Source organism: Armigeres subalbatus, chromosome 2, assembly GCF_024139115.2.
Source record: "Armigeres subalbatus isolate Guangzhou_Male chromosome 2, GZ_Asu_2, whole genome shotgun sequence".
Classification (NCBI taxonomy): Eukaryota; Metazoa; Arthropoda; class Insecta; order Diptera; family Culicidae; genus Armigeres; species Armigeres subalbatus.
Genome location: NC_085140.1, coordinates 322,467,118 through 322,485,097, shown reverse-complemented (window position 1 = coordinate 322,485,097; position 17,980 = coordinate 322,467,118). Strand labels below are relative to the sequence as shown.

The window sequence follows — 17,980 nt, the reverse complement described above, 5'->3', positions numbered from 1 at the left end:
AAATCCCGAATTTTCCTAAATCCCGGGATTTTTCGTCCCAGGATGTCCCGGGATGGAAACTCTACTTTCAAACAATGGTTGTTTGAACTGAATACTTTCAAAAGACAACGGAAAACGGACAATACTCAGTAGTCCAGTGAGGATTATTTCGCTTATCGAAGAGCTTCCACAACTAGAAGAGCACAAATCGAACAAACGCCTCATAATACATTACATACTTCATACACAACTCAGTTAATTAAAATAAAAATATAGCATACCCAAACGATGAGATCTACAAATTATTTATACTTCACTGAACAATATTATTTAAATTAACAAATGGAAAGCTAAATGCGTTTCTGCTGAAGATACAGAATTGTATTACGTACCGCCATCGGGGGTGATAATGGGTCTGGGGGGTGAGAATGGGTCATCGCTCTCACCGGCAGCCTGGACTCTGGAGGTCGTAGAGCAAAACCGTTCAAAAAGGTCTCTTATATTTTAGTCTTCTTGTCCTCAGATACATTCAATCCATCTATTCTACAAGAATTCTAAGTAGTTGAAACAGTGACCCATGCTCACACCCATTTGACCCATTGTCACTCTCGACGACGGTAGTGAGATTTAGTGAAAGAATTTATATGTATGAAATATTGAATAGAATTTTATTGACTTTATTCAGCGGCGCAGCCGATTTTTTTTATGATATGGAAATTGAAATTATTAAAAATTAATTCCGAAATTCCGCGAAATTCCGTTTAATTTCGTTAAAATAATGATTTTTCTGTCGAAATTTTTGAAATTTAACGATACGAAACGAAATCGGAAAATCAGATTTCGCCATACTAAAATTCCGCGGAATTTCGTTTCGAATGCCCTAAAACGAAATTTTTCGAAATACCGCATATGCTTACGTTTTATTAACATTGAGCAAACTGCTCGGAGGCCAACTGAATCAAGAAGTCGAATAGTTGTTCCCTGTTGGATGGACTTTGAGTCTCTAACCGTGGAATTAGCATGACTTGAAAAAATGAGAAGTTTTTTTGGATCGAAGTGTGCTTAGACCGCAGCAGTGCTGGCAGCCAAAAAATCGCGAAATAAACTCTTTATTATCTTTCCATACCAGGCCAGGCACGTCCTTTTTCCATGTTATAATACATATAATTGCGAATCCTCACAGAAAAAAATATTAATAATCCGACTCTGGATAGAGTTGCTTGCCTAAGTTTTGCTGATGGTTTTTTTTTCATAGTTAAAAAAAGTGAAAATATGTTTCTTGTTCAGTCGTGCTTCTCCAGTAATCGTATCGTCCGGTCATCGTAATTTAAAAATTTTGCTTTGTGCGGAAAGCAAAACGATCGGCCGGTCATCGAAATATTAACTTTACTTTGTAAAGGTGAGTAAATTAAAAAATTGAAAGTTTGTTTCTCGTCCAGTCGTGTTTCTCCAGTAAGCGGATCAGCCGGTCATCGAAATTCAGTTCTGCTTTGTACGAAAAGTAAAACAATCGGCCGGGCACTGACATTTTGTTCTGCATTGTGCGAGTGAGCAAATTGATCAGAAAGAAAATTTAGTACGTATCCAGTTGTGTAGTGCGGTCAAAAATTAAAATAATTAGCGTTCGTTCGTTTTGTTGTTGTTGTTTTAAATCAAACTACGCGCTATACACGGCAGACCGTTTACCAAAACGAACCTTGCCACACTCCCTACCCCATATATCCAACATCCCAGTGATTTCTCGTGGAAGTGCAGATGACTCGTCGGCTTCTATCAAAAACAATTTCCTACCTATTCCTCAACTGACCTGCATTCGGACACGGCCGGCGCTGGTATTGCTTATTTCTGGGTCACCAGTTCTTACACATTGAAGATGATGTTAGTCCCAAACATCATCTGTTGGTTCTCTGTGTAATTACAGCTGACCTGGCAATAACGGAGTAGCAACCGTGGGCGGTCAATCATGCTCATGCTGCTCATGCTCATGCTCATGCTAACCGTGGAATTAGCATGACTCATCGGCCGCTGAAGCCACTCGACTGGCTTTCAGTCGGAGACATCACAATCCTTACTTTGCCACGTACGCTTACATCGCGGGCGAAAACCAAACGTAGCAAATAAATATATTTGCGTTTGGTTTCACGCCACTTCTGATTCTGCTTATATCTCCTTTATTTCGGCCATTTTTGAGGATGGTGTCCTCCAAAAAGGTCTTTATAGAAAAGAAGGTTGATCCGACCATCCGATATGAACTTTCTTCAAAGTGCAACACTCAATCGTAACTAGCAAATTTGATAGCGCGGCCAGGGTGGCCAGATTATATTTTGATAAAAATCGGTAGTTATCGGTATGCCGGAATAAAGTATCAAATCCTATGGAATTATATATTTAAGACACACGTTCCTCTTTCAAAATATGTAAACCTCACAATTCAGAAGTTGATTCTTGAGAGCCATGGTTTATTGTTCATATATTGTTCATTTATTGTGTGTATATTGCAGCGCCACACTCTAGATTATTTTTTCTGCGATTGCATCGGGTTTCTCCCAACTCGCCCTAATATTGTATTTTGACAATTTTCTAACTTTCCCCGTCAAATTGCAAACCTTTTTATATATGCTGAGCTGAGTCCAAGACTAATCTGTTAGTGAAGAAATCTTGAAAAAAGGTCCACCCGTTCGTGAGTTATATTGCCTCAATGGAAATACAAACTCAAGGCAAAACTTCCTTGGACTGTGAAACAATCCACCGATTTGTTTAATTTTTAATTAAAATTTGTTCAATGGTTATTTCCCTGTGATTAAAAATAACCCTGCTCCGGAGCATGGTTAGACTTCACAGTTCGATAGTTAAACTTCGCCCATTCCATTTTGTTCCATATAGCTATCAACCTGTCAAAACTCAAATGGGTCAGCTTCGGGGTAAAATTTTAACCACGATGGAAAAATAACCATCGAACTGTCAAATTTAAAATAACGGCTAAACGAATCAGTGGAATGGTCCGCAGCCGTTGCTTCATAAAAGAAATTCTAATTTATGAAAGTTAGTTTAAAGGTACGTAGAAAAATGTCCGTGTCATTACTGGTAATTATTGAGCAAATCTATTGAAGATATTCTAAAGTAATAGATGCGGATGATCCTCAAATCATCTTTATCAAAGATACAGTAATATCGCAAGTGACACGAAAGGTAATTATTGTACACTCTGATCGAGTCATTAATCTATTTATGTGGATTAGACTATGGATTTGATGCAAAATGTCATCATGACAGATAAAACAAAATTAAGGTATGCGACACACTGGAGATTCAGCTATTCTGATAATCAATTGTCTGGGAGTCAACTAGAATCATCGTTTATAAGAAAGATTACTATGTTGACTTTGGTTTTATTTGGCGGGTTGGAAATCGGTAGTTCTCGGTTGGAATTTTGAAAAATCTGTAGTTTTCTGTGAAACGGTAGGCAAGTCAAACATCGGTAGGACTACCGAGAAATCGGTAGGTTTGGCCACCCTGACTGCGCGGCGGAGGGAGATGATGCAATTAATTTGAACGGATGGAATCACTAACAGCAACCAAGCTACTACGATAAACCCGATGCCGCCGAAACAATCCATTTTCGCAATTAACTCTTTCTTTCCATAAAATTCTGGTCCTGAGAAGAACCAATTTACTTTTCCCAATGCGTCATTACAGTAACTAACTGCATCCAAACGCTTGTCAGCACCTTGCGTTGAAATTGTCCGACCGCCACTTGATGATTTTTCGCTAAGCCTCCACCATTTGGAATAAATTTTCAGCATTGCCACTGCTACCCACGCCTTCGTGCTGCTGTGTCTGCTCCGCTGCATCAAATTTTGTCGAACCGCTCATTCCGCTCTTTCCGCGGAATCCCGATCAAAATGGCTCGCGCGCGCCGGAAAGCAGCTTTCTTGTATTCAATAAACTAAGCCCGTTAGCCCCGTCCCTTTGTGATCTGATATGGGTGTAAATATAATGTGCACTCATAACGATTAATGAAGGGGCGGGGCTAATGGACTAACCGACAACCGATTTCCTTGCAACAGGTTGCATTCGATGCAGAATCTTGTCTCATTTTTTCTTATTGAAAATTAGCCAGATCGGACTATGGGCTCAGAAGTAATGCCCAAAATACTATTTTTTACCGCACGAGAAAGGCATCATCACCGCTAGGTGGATCAATCTGTTTTTTTTTTTATCAATTTTCGATAATAAATAGTTAAAAATCTGTATTTTCATATGAATACAAAGAAGCGTTGACTCATCCTTGATCGAATGACCCATAAAAATTGAAAATCCATCGAGAAACGGGTGAGATATTAAAGTTTAAAATCTATCATATTTTCGTGACGGTCCCTGATTTTCGCAATCGTAAAGTGTACCCCAATATAGAAAAGACAGACGTAGTCCTACGTCAAAAAATAAAATAAAATTGCTAATATAATGCAAATTAATGCTTAAAAATAGGGTAGTCACCTTGCCCATATGGGCATCTTTCTAATATTCCCCTACATTTTATTTCGTGTCATGACTTTCAACGCCTTCGTGCTATCTCAACATTTGTAAAGTTCTCACGTTTCCCGCGCTTTTCAGCTTGATGAGGCTTTATTGTCAAATTGTAAAAATCTTCATCCAATCATTGCGCATGAGTAGAATTCATTTCAACGCTATCCTTTCACCGACAACCGTGAATAAACATTATCCACACCCCGCTGTAATTGTGTGAATACTGTGGAACTTGATTTTCTTCACCCTAACAAGTTGTGACATTTCCATTTATTCGGCCACCACATCCACATAGTGTTGGAAAATTTCCCTTCCGGGAAAGAGCGCATGTGTTATAATTGGCGAATATGACAGACGAAATTGCTACATATTTTAGAATTGAAACCTTCCTCACATGAAGATGCAAATTTGAATAGACAAATTTTGACTTTAATACATTTGGAAAATGTGACAGTTATTGTTCCGTAACTCCGAAAATTGTAAGAAAATGTGATGCGCAAAAATTTCAACGGCTTTTTTAAATTTCACGTAAGATGGAAACAGCCGGATTTGTCAGATGCGATAAAATTTCCCTCCCTCTATCAAATTTTCCTCCCAACGCAACGCACCACCACATGCGTACGTCTCTCATCACGCGGGATCTGGTATACTTGCAGGCGCGATGGATCCCAGTATTCTAGCAACCATGGACCGTGACGCACTGAAGAAGCAAATCGAGAACATGAAGTACCAGGCTTCGATGGAACGGTGGCCATTGTCGAAGAGCATCGCTGCGTGAGTACCCTTTTAGCATAATTTTCCCTTACTTTGAATTTGGAATTGGGGTTTTGGGTTTGACTGGTTGAAAGAAAAATGGATTACCAAGTGAATGGGGTGTGTGAAAAGTGACTCCGAACGGGGAAACAGTGCTCAAATGGTGGAAACATGGACACAGGATATGCAATTTTTTATAGTCGTCGATATTTTCGGGGTGTGTATTTAGTGGAGCGAATCACAATTCTGTATCCGGTGAGGGCGGGCCAGTGAATGAACCCACCCCGGTGAGACAGTGCACATTAGCATCAGTGCGAATATGAATCAAAATTGCTAAAACCGATTAGTCAACGAGAAAAGTACGATTTTCACAAAAATGCTCCATTGAAAAACATTAAGTGGGCCAAGTGTGGGGTTGTGGAGAAAAAACGCACGCATAATTATGCTACGTATCGTTCTGTTCTGCTTTCGCGTTCTTGTCTGGAGAGCCGTCGACGAAACTGTCCCGTTCTAACACTCTGTAATGGAACGTGTCGGTGGACAACCGGCTAGCAAAAGGGGGGTGATGATGGGATACAAAACGCGAACGATTGAGCAAGTGGTGTAATAGGGGAGTGTGATCCGAACTGCGCACTGATGAAGTGGCAAATTATCCGACATTTATGGCAGTTGAGTGTGAACGATTTGGGCATTGTCGAACGTAGAAATTGAGCAATTAAAAGGGAAATGGGATCAGTTTTTGTCCAGTACGAGAAAGTTATTTTTTTTCACAAGAATGCTTCAGTAATCTTCAGGGCATGTCGCATAATTGCGAAAAAAATGTGGTTCTCCATTGCATTTTACATCCAGCTGAAAAAAAAACTGGACAGGGACATTAAATCACGATTAAAAACTGCTAAAAGAGCTAACAGCGTATTGATACAGGCTATCATAATTGTTGATTTACAATTAATTATTAGCAGTGGCTGGTTTCCTACCTGCCACTGCCAGCATCCAGGCGCTAACGAATATGCTCAAATACCCAGCATGAGCTACCCGCCCGAAATTTGTATGACGAAAGACATCAGACATAGGTTCTCTCGAAGGGAGGAAATTTATCGTGAAAAATATTTGGTACCAATTATGAAGGAAGGCTACTATGCTTACCATGTATAGTTCGATTAAGGTGTTTAATTTAGAGAAATTCAACCTTAGGTGCCTTTTGCCATACTTATTATGGAAAGTCAACTCCTGCCGCTGTAAGCACGCTCAAAGTTGGTAATTTATTACAAATATTTGCCAAAATTTTCAGGAATGTCCTCTTATTAAATAAGTGTACTCACACTTTGTTATTCAGTTCGGCTTCTGCCCATGTATTTAAGGCATTTTATTTCGCCACATTTTTAAAATTCTTCCAAAATTACTTCAAGCATGTTACACCATCCTCCCCACACGTTCCTGCTGCTGCTGGTGGTGGTTTTGTCGTTGTTGTCGGTCTGCAGCAACACCGCACCGGGGGAAGACAGAGACAGGAAAATCGATTTTCTTATGCTTTCCACCACTCCGGCTGGGCCTATTCGGGCCGTAGCGTATCGGAGCGGAAAGTGGGGTGGCATGGAAGCGGCGGAGTGGTAGCAGCACGGCGACGACGAAGGAACATTTGCGGGAAATTTGGATTTTTAATGAATGTGATGATAATGATGTGCAGACTGTGGTGTGTGATTTGGGCAAAAAAAGCCACTCGTGCACGTTGCCTTCAGTGTGCCACTCGTGATTTGCTAATGCTTTTAATTTACCTGTTCATAAATCGAGGGATGCAAATTTCGGAAGTATTTTATCGTGCGGATCTGGATACGATATAGGTTGTGGTGTCTGTGCACGGGGGGACGGAAAAATATCGGATGGTTGAATCTCGATTAGACGGGAATAGATCTGTAGAGTGGTTCTAACAGCACAAACCGCACAATTGTTTTTAATATACTTTAAATAATAATTCAGTAGAACTTTGTTAAATTAGTGCAATATATAAAATATTTGGTTGTTTCTGGGTTCAAACACAAATATATATTAAACGAAGAATTGTTAAAATTCTAAAAATAAATACAGGTAGGACTTTATTTGAGACCTTCCAAATCTTCTGAGTCCATGAGTAGAACTGAAATTGGCTTGAGATAGGTATTGTGATCTCAGGGATATTGTATATGGATCTACTTCGTTAAATGATGCAATCTATGGAATGGTATTAGGGGAAAAGACGGCTTTGGCAGGTTTTGTTCTATTATTGTCAGGCGGGTTTTTGTTGACCGAATTCTATGAAATTTGGCCACAATATTCTTTGATATGCAAAGAATGTTTAGGCTAAATTTGAGCATAATCAGTCATAAAAAACCCCCTGACAATAATAGAACAAAACCTGCCATAGCCGTCATTCCCCCTATATTAATACAGACTTATCTAATTTCTTATGAGCGGTTGAAGTGTTGCTTACTTGAAGAGCTTTTGGAACACACTGGTCTCGAGCCACTAAAATCACCTCTTCAATGGAGCGCAGCTGCAGGGCGATGTCTTCAGCAGTATTCTGACCGATCGAGTCTCATCATTGTGGGGCTTGTAATTGTGCCATTTTACCACAGTACTCCTAATCACCGTATTCCAATTGCACCTGGCTCCACTATTTATTATGGTCTCTGCAATATTTTTGATGGAATCCAATCCCTGGGACATAGCATTCCGGATTCCTGGGTTTTCGTGAGTATCGTACTCGTACTTTTATACTTCATAACGCATTCCATGTGCTCTCCACCTTCTTTCGGGTATCTCCCCGTAACTCTGGATAGTCGCTTTTGCGTGGTGCGATACGATTCAAGATCCAGTTTAAGACCTTCGGTGTATACCCAAAATGTGTCGATCGATCTGCTCAGATGTGGGCGAAGATCTTTTTTCACAAAAATGGCTCAGGATTCTGAATAAGCAGCAACTACTGCAGCTTCCTCTTCTTGATTATCATATCTCGCGCTAAGGATCATAGGAGCGTAACTGCATTGATCGATTTCTCTTCGTCGATATCTTATCTTATCAGATGATTAATGATTGTTGCATCTAGCTCCAAAAGCATCAATCACGGTTATAGCTTCGAATTATTAACGGAAGAAAAATTCAATGGAGGGAAATCGATCAATGCAGCGAGATAAGTTTGGCGGCGTCATTTTCTTTTAACAGAGCGAATCTGTTAATGTTGAGCAAAGTTGCTTTTTTGATAATATTAGTTTCGTCACCGACTCCTCGCTCGCCAATTTGGTTATGACCAGGGTTTGCAGAAATCGCTCACATTAGATAACGAACTACGATAAAAGAGAGTTAAATATGTATTAGAGCCATAGAGGAGGAGAAGACCACCAGCTGTCATCGAGAGAAAAAGTAGAACCATTGAAATTTCACACAAGTATTTTTTTGATATAGGTAATCAATTGATAAAAACTCGTTAGTGGGTAAGAATCGTTCGATAATTGTGTCTCGATTTAAACATTTACCAATACTTTTTGAACTTTTTTCACTCATAACATCTAAACACAATGCTAAACATCATATTGAACTTGACATTAAATTGGTTTTGGTAAGGTTTTCTTTAGATGATAATTTTGTGTTTATTATCAATTGATTAAAACATTTGAAAAGTTAGCCCCAACGACAACCCGCCTACTTTTCACACCATCAATTGATAATTCGACACTGTTGTTTCATAAGGGCGAATGTCGCAAACGTAAACAATTCCTTTTCCTGTAAATTCCTCAACATTTGGGACCGCACCCAGCCAACAACCACTTGGAACTGGTGGCGCTCCGCGCCTTCTATCGAACGGAAGTGGAAAATACCGCCAAAAGTTTCTAATTTTAATTTTACTGAAATCAGCAGAAGAATTCAATGTTTACGTTTGCGACTTTCACCCTTACCCATTGTTGAACTTAATCCTAGAATTAAAAAACACTTTAATAAAGTTAAAAAAAACTTATGAAACAACAACGCCGAATTGACTTTTCCTGTTAAAAATTTGAATTCGCTCAATCGATTCTTTGGCTTATTTAAGGTCGACTTTCTCGAAGAATCCATATTTTTGGTTGACTCTAAGTATTTTAATATACTTATAATTAATAATAATAATACAATTTTTAAAAGGAGAGGTCAATTCTAGTCAGCATCGTATGGTAATGATTGAGCACATCGCTGGTAAACATATCAAGCACACGCTTACAAAAATACCACGCAAAATGATTTGTGATTTGGTTTTAGCGAAGCTTGGCAATTATCTTAAAACTTTAAAAAATTAGTAAAACATAACTTAGCCTTTTCCCAGCAGACTAAGGGTATGCGATAACACACTTTTTCCTAACGAAACGAAACGAAACGAAATTTAAAATGTCTATGTTGATTCGGATCGAATCGAAACGAAATAAAGATTTCTTTCGATACTTCGAAACGATACGAAATCAAGATTCATTTAATTCGAAATTTTTCGAAACGAAACGAAATTTTAATTTTTTTTCCGCGGAATTTTTATTAAATTGTTTTTACATTATGTACGTAATTCTGATTTCACTTTTTCGAAGTCGAATAACTATTTTGCTACCAAAAGAGTTACAATAACAGAAAAGGCAATCTGTGATAAATCGCCACATTCTCGCCGCATATACCATTGGCGGTAAGACAATACCCCAGCATTTGTGCCGCTTTCAAAGAAATTCATCGTGGAGCGTGTGCTCCCGAATCTGATCAATTTTATTTCAGTTTTATATCAGTAAGTATACAAAAATAAAGAAATTGTGGGATTTTTCATATACCTACGGATTCAAATTTCGTTTAAAACCTTAGTTCACTTAAGAATTATGTAATTATGCTAAAGCATACTTCATATTGTCTTGTCAGTCTTGTTACTGACTTAGTCAAAATTAGAAAATGAATGCTTAGATTTATTTTTTATTCAGTGGGATACTCAATTACGTTTCCATATCTGCCAGGCGTATACGCAGATAGAACCAAAATAAATTCCTTATTCTTCGTCTACATATATAGCATACATTTGCTCACTAGAAAATCCTGTGCACCTTTCTAAAACGTACGAAGATATGTATTTCCGATTGAATTTAACAGACCCATACTGCCGTGAATCGCATATCTGTCCCTTCTTTGCTGGGTTTCCTATTCATATGGGACAAATATGCGATTCACGTCAGCATAGTCTTATATACAATCAGCTCGACAAACTGAGCTATTGTCTGTGTGTCCTTGACATATGAGAATAGCTGTTATGGTCAGTATAAGCTGAAAGCAATCTTAAGTAAAGAACTTCCAGCAATTTTAATGATCTTTCAACCAGTTCTGGATTTTATTTTCGCAAATTCCATGCGAAGATCTAGAAATGTCCACAAATCTGCAATGTTCCTTACATACAGCGCCGTAGCGTGCGGTTGGCCAGGTTGGCCTCTGCCAAGGGCGCCAGTCTTTAGGGGGCGCCGAAATCAAGGATTACGCTATAAGCAAAAGACAAATTTATTTAGTTTAGGTTTGGTACAATGGTAGAGATATGTCTCATGACAAGTGAGAGATATGTGGAATAATCTAGAGCAAGCCAAAAATATTGCCTTTTTTCCACATAAACATGTTATATGGACTTGGTTTAGTTTTGACTGCTAATCCGATTTCTCAAGGACTTCTGAAACCGGTTACAAGAAGTCAGTAGAAAAAAGAAAAAAAAGAAAAAAACAAAAATAAAATATTTAAGAAGTTATTTGACAATCATGGATTTTGATTATCAACATTGTGTGAATCGGATTATTTAAAATTTCAGCTATTACATATTAGGGCCACCGAGGGATTTCCGGAGCCATAATGTTTGATAGCAGTGACTATTCGCGAAATGTAGAACTTATTGAAGCAGTGCAGCATTTAAGCGTTTTTGTATAGAAAATTCTATTACCCTTATGAACCATATCAGAGAAGAATAAGTCGCATGCAGATCACATCATTAACTCGGCGCGTCCTTGATGTGTTTACGCTTCATCGACTTGTACATGGATCTATTCACTGCAGCATTACTAGTGACCTCCAGTTTTGGTTTCCCACGCATGGTGTACGTCAGTTGGATCTATATTCTACATCCCTAGATCAAGGACAACCCTGGGAAAAACTGCACCTCTTTCTCGTTTATGCCAGACTTACAACGAGGGCTACAACGAAGTGAACATTTTTATGGAGCTTTCGCAATTCAAGGATTATCCGAAACTAGCAGCTTTGCTAAGCTTTAAAACTTTATTGTATTGTGGTCCGATTAATGGGTAACCCTGTAGGACACTATACAATGAATAATATATGAGATAAATAACTTATTTAACTAAAAACGACAATTCACACTCAAATTCATTGGTTTGAATTTATTCAGCTTTTTTAAGTGGACATCTTTAAAAGGTTACATTCATAATAAACCGATTGACAAAATCTAGAAGTGCCTTTTGTTCTTATATCCGGAAGTAGTGGTATGGATTTTTGTGTAATTTATAGTTCAGGTAAATTTCCCGTTTTTTTGGGTTTTTTTCATTTCTCTTATAATAATCAAATGTATATTGGTCCTGAGGTGGACGGCAATTCTGACCATTGAACAACCCACTGCATAGTTGAATTTTATCAACACAAATATGTACAGGAAGTGACTTCAAACTATCGACAGACACAGTCCTGAGTAAGGTATTGCTTGATCCAAACAGATCCGTTGGCGATTTCGACCACCAACCAATCTACACACCATACAGTTATTTTTGATTTAATTTGTCCTAACTGGGTTCAGTGGTCCAAAGCTACATTTTACTTGATCCAAATACGTTCAATGGCAACTCCCGGCCACCAACAAACCCACTCCAAAAAATGGTTTTCTCTGATTCGACTAGATCCGGTAGAAACTCTGACCTTCAACCATCTCACCCCAGAGTGAAATTTTATTAACTCTGTTATGTCCAGAAGTGGTTTCAAAATACCGTCAGACCCATTCTAGAATTGGATTTTCCTTGACGCGAATAGGTCCGATAACGATTCCGATAATCGACCGACGCATTTCAGAGCTGGATTTTATTGACCCAACTAGACCCAGCAGTGAAAAAAACCCTAACATTTTTAATGAACTTCCAGCACGGCTCTGGAAGGTCGCTTAAATAACTTGTGAAATAATCAAAAAAAGTATCGACATTCTGCAATTCAAATGAACTTCAGGAACAAAAGTTCTTGTTCTCTTCACAGTATTGAATGATGTTTAAAGCATCTTTAAACCACTAAACCTTCTAATTTTACTGTTGATGCATTTCAAATTGTCAAATTGTTGTTAAATTTTCCGATTTTTATAATAAAAAGAGGGGCACCAAATCATGGTTTCGCCAAGGGCGCTAGCAGTCCACGCTACGGCTCTGCTTACATATTGTGCAAATAGTCAAAGAAGAGCTTATCAGCTTGTACAGACCATAGTTGTACACATCGTAGTTGCTAATCATGATTGGCCGAGAAACAGCAAATATGCACAGCTCACCAATTAAATAATATTCTTGGGATACAAAAAAGTTATTCTTATTGTATAATTGCTTCGGTATTTCCAATTCATGATCAATAATGATGCTGGTCACGTGCTTATAGTCAATTTAGGATTAGGAGAGGAAAATTAGTTTAACACTCATAGTTATAAGAGACCAAGGAATGCTCTGCATCTCCGTGAGCGCTACGGGAAAGGAATCGTTGGTTAGTTGAGAAGGTAATTCGTGTGAAGCCCCTTGGTAAGCGACAAAATATGTATTACGAAGTTATTTTGAAAGCAAGAAGACGAAAACTGTGTTTTAAATCAATCCAACGCACGATCAATGTGTTTCGTTTAATAATCTTCTACAACACGATCGATCCCGCACTACATAATTTTGTGCTCTTCGATGCAGACATTAGTTTGATCACTTCACGTTCTCCCACACTAGTTGGCGTGATCAGCATCAACATGATCGGTTGCACACTGGTTTAACAAATTTCTGTTACGCGAGGTAGATTTTTTTCACTTCGCGTACTCCCGGACTAACTGCCGTCCCATGACCAGCATCCACATGATCGTTTCCGCATTCATATAGAAGAAAACTACATACGAATTTATCGACTAAGAATGAGGTTATGTAGTAAGCGTTAATAGGAATATTGTATAACCTAAAGTTTTGAAAACAACTTTACGATTATCACTTGTCACAAGACGAGTTTGTACAATCCCATTGAAATTCCACCACTTAATTGTATCTTGACAGATACAATTAAGTGGTGGAATTTCAATGGGATTGTACAAACTCGTCTTATGACAAGTGAAGACATTCCACTAAAAAGCTCAAAATAATTTTCTTTACGATTATGTTCAGCGGCGCAGCCAAAATTTTTGATAATATAAAGTATGGTTTAAGTTTAAATTTGTTTCGAAATTCCGCGGAATTCCGTTAAATTTCGTTAGAAGCTAGTTTTTCCTAGCGAAATTTTTGAAATTTTACGAAACGAAACGAAATCAAGAAATCAGATTTCGCCATGCTCAAATTCCGCGAAATTCCGCGGAATTTCGTATCGAGCCACCTGAAACGAAATTTTTCGAAATACCGCATATGCTTACAGCAGACTATAAATTGGATCAAATAGATCGTGATAGCCACACCATAGTAGTCATATATCTATTTTAAATTTGCTTTGCAATGTGTTTAAGGACAAGCCTCCCGGAATTTAAAACTAATTTCACTCGCGTTTTCAAGGGCACCACATTTATTACGGAAGCAGCGCACAACTGTCAGCCAGACGAGCGTGCAATCCTTCAGTATAAGTGAATTTTTCTACTAAAAGATATAAACAAACAGAATTTGACACCAATACATTACAGCCAAATTTCACTCGTTGGTCTATCTTTAGATGTGCTATGATTCTATGATTCTGGTGAAAGTCTTTCACTAGATGGGCTACGAGTTTAACCCAACGAGCGAAAGTTGACTGTACCAGTTGCCTATTTCTATGTCTAGTTTCCAAATGAAACAAATTTCTGGTGAATAAAAGCAATTGCAATGCTAATAAAAGTTAGGTAGATCAGTTACTTTAATGTTAAAATTATTGATTTTTGTTGCCATACTCTGAATAAAAAATCATTATAATGACCCATTCTCATGGATCTGAGTGACCACCGGAGATCCTGCAAAAGATACAAAAATTCCATAAAAGTTGTCAATTTTCAAAACTGCGTTTTTTTTTCATTTCTATTATTGTACACAGATAAAAATATGTTGTGATTTTAAATGTATTTTTATAAATATATTTGGAGCAATGCAAATAATCGTAATAAATAAGAACATGCAATCGATCTCACTTTTCTTTTAAATCGAATTAAATTTAAACTGTGCTTGCTTGTAAAATTCAATCAAATTTAATTGAATATCGAATGTAAAGTCGAGTCAAGTACGAGACACTGAAGACGACCACACAGTTGTGGTCGAAATACGTATCTGCAAAGATATCGAAATAATTGGTGGAATTAAATGGAGAGTACTAAACTCGTCTTAGACGGTTGAATAGCGAATGTTAATTCGTTCGATAGGGCTAATTGCAATTTTACACGCCGTTGAATTTTCAATTTTTTTTTGCTGTGTACTCTCAGCAAGAATTTTTTGTCAGGATCCATACTATTAATTGCATATTATTCGGTAACTCGGCCGTACGGAAACCATTTTTTTGTTAAATACCTTGGCAGTGCATATGCACAGCACATGTTTCGAAATGGACAAATTGATATAAAATTTGCAAAAAAGAATTCACGTGTCTTGGAGAGACTCGTACCCTCAACCTCCTACTCTCTAGATAGGCGTGATAACCCTTACACAACAAGACCACTTAAAGGTCACGTTTGCGGAAAAGCCATCAGAATCCGAGTACTAACCTGCACCGCGGTTAGCTATGCACAGCCAAGCTATTTAACAAAAAATTGGTTTTCGTACGGCCGAGTTGCCGAATAATATGCACCGCGGTGGAGGTTGGTACTCGGATTCTGATGGCTTTTCCGCAAACGTGACCTTTAAGTGGTCTTGTTATGTAGGGGTTATCACGCCTATCTAGAGAGTAGGAGGTTGAGGGTTCGAGTCCCTCCAAGACACGTGGATTTTTTTTTTCGCAAATTTCATATCAATTTGTCCATTTCGAAACATGTGCTGTGCATATGCACAGCCAAGATATTTAACAAAAAAATTATCCATACTGTTAGACATTAATGGCCAGCGGGGTTCTTGCGGAAGGACCGGAATATTCGTAAAAGATGTCAACTCAGGACAATGGCACTTACTCTAGAGGACGCATTTTTTCCCAAACTTTTTGTTGTGCTCTGAGCATGAAATAACTGTCGCGGCCAGAGCCGTAGCGTGGACTGCCAGCCCAGCGCCCTTGGCGAAACCATGGTTTGCGCCCTTACAAATGAAAATAAAAATGCGAAAATCTAACATTTAGAGACAATTGAAGATGAAACTAAAACCAATCCACATAACATGTTTATGTGGCAATAAAGCAAAACTTTTGGCTTGCCCTAGATAATTCAACATATCTGTTCCATTGTCAGTTGAGTTATTAAATGGTTCTAATCTAAATAAATTTGTCTTTTCCATATAGCTAAAGACTGTCGCTCTTGGCGAGGGCCAACCTGGCCCTATGGTGCTATGGCGCTGGTCGTGATCCATACTTATAGACCTGAATGATCTCTGGAGGTCTTCCGGGTGATCCGGATTGACCGTAAAAGCTATCAACGCATTAAACTTATCCTACTAAAAGCCCAATTTAAAAAAAATGTCCTGTCCTGAGTAAGGAATGATTGTCGTGAAATATATTCACGGGCTGAATTCGTCCGCAATGAGTGTAATGGAATAATCACTTTTAAGGATGTTCCGAATCTGCCTGAGGACGTCTTGTGGCCAACACAAGAGAATGGGTTACGATATATTGTTACTAGAGTTAGATAATGCAATATTTAGAAACAACTGCGCTCTTCTAGGATGTCTTCCATAGCATGACCACTTTTATAGATGTTCCGGATCTTCCAGAGAATACAGGTACATCAAAATGGGTCACGAAAATCATTTTTTACTCAGACTACGACAAACAAAAGCTTTGAAAAACCACGTTCTTCAATAATGAGTTTGATACAATGCCAATTTTAACGCATGTTATAGATCGCGTGACATCTCTCATTGAATATGAAAAATTACAGTACTGATCACGACAATCATTCGTTACTCAGAGTAAGATAAGAGAAGTGGCCACCGGATGTGCTCCCGAATGAGTGAATCCATGACATGATCAGTTGTTATAATGTTTCAAATCTGCCTGAGGATATCCAGCGGCAATCCAAATGAATGGGACGATCATTTGTTACTCAGAGTACGACAATTGATCACTTTTACGGATGTTCCGGACAGTACTGATACATTTCGTCTTATTTTCTTAAACGTTGAAAAGAAATCCGATCGTCATTTTTTTACCCCAATTTTTTTTTACCAATTTGACCATTTTAGGGTGCCTAATTTTGAAAAATCAACTAGTAAAAAACGTAGAGCTATTACATCAGTCGAATTTTCATTGGAAGTGTATATGAATGTGGTAGATCGAGAAGTGGTAGCAAATATGTTGCGCAGGTTAGAAAACTTCGAACAAATGCAAAACTTTATCTAGATTAATAATAATAAATTGATACCAGCGTGGCATAATAATCAAGTTACTTGTGCGTTTGGCATATGTTAGAGTTCATTAAGAATCTTTGTCAGAAGCCAACACTGATTAAATAAAGCGAAAATCATGTTAAAAGGGTGAAAACGAGGGTTTGACATTCATTTGACCATTTTCGCAATGGTACCCTGTGAGTTTCAAATGCCTCTAATTCTCCTTTGGATACAATATTTTAAGTTATGACACCCATAATGCTTGGTTAATAAGTATAATGACCTTATGCAATGGATTTAATGTGGACATTGGTGAGAAATTTAAAGAAACTACTTGAAGCTCTGTTGTGCAAACACCTCAAAACAGTGTGAAGGGATGTTTTCATAACATCCCGATCAGTAGATAGTAACAGATTCATATCAAAGCTTGTTATTCTGTTACAGCAGTTTTTTTTTATAACAGGAATTGTTATAAAACATGTACCATTAGTAGTTAAAATAACAAAAATTGTAATAAAATCTCTTCTAGTTTTAACAAAAATATTACTAATTATGTTATTAATTGAACAAAAATATAACCTAATGTGTTACATAAAAAGTGGTGGAAATAGCTTATACTATAACAAATTATGTTATTGAAAAGATTATAATTATCCATAATGTAGGAAATTAACTTTGTCCAGCTGGTTCAACTTTGAATGTAGGTTCAAGTTATACTGAAGGCGGTACCATCGTTTTTTCCAAAACCTATCCAACAAAAATGTAGGCATTTTTTTTTTCGGTAGAAATAAACATAATACATTATGTTATAATCATGTTATGACGACCATGATTTTTTTTTTCTCCATCTTTGACAGAGAATTTATAACAAAATTAATTCAAGTTTTGTTATTTGTAACACATTTTGATATAATTGTTATATAAATAATATAATTTTGTTATTACTAACTGGTCGGGATGACTTGACTTTATGTTCCATAAAATCTACAAAAATCACTACACTAAATGAAAGT

The 17,980-nt window shown here is 37.7% G+C and overlaps 1 protein-coding gene across 1 annotated transcript in view; it reads left to right on the top strand.

Annotated features, from left to right (window-relative positions):
• Positions 1–17,980, top strand: part of LOC134212679 (guanine nucleotide-binding protein subunit gamma-e) — a 128,400-nt gene that overhangs the window by 22,207 nt on the left and 88,213 nt on the right. The window contains exon 2 of the mRNA XM_062690733.1: positions 5,163–5,280. Coding sequence (XP_062546717.1) covers positions 5,168–5,280 — 113 coding nt within the window. The 5' untranslated portion in view covers positions 5,163–5,167. The remainder of the gene's footprint in view (positions 1–5,162; positions 5,281–17,980) is intronic.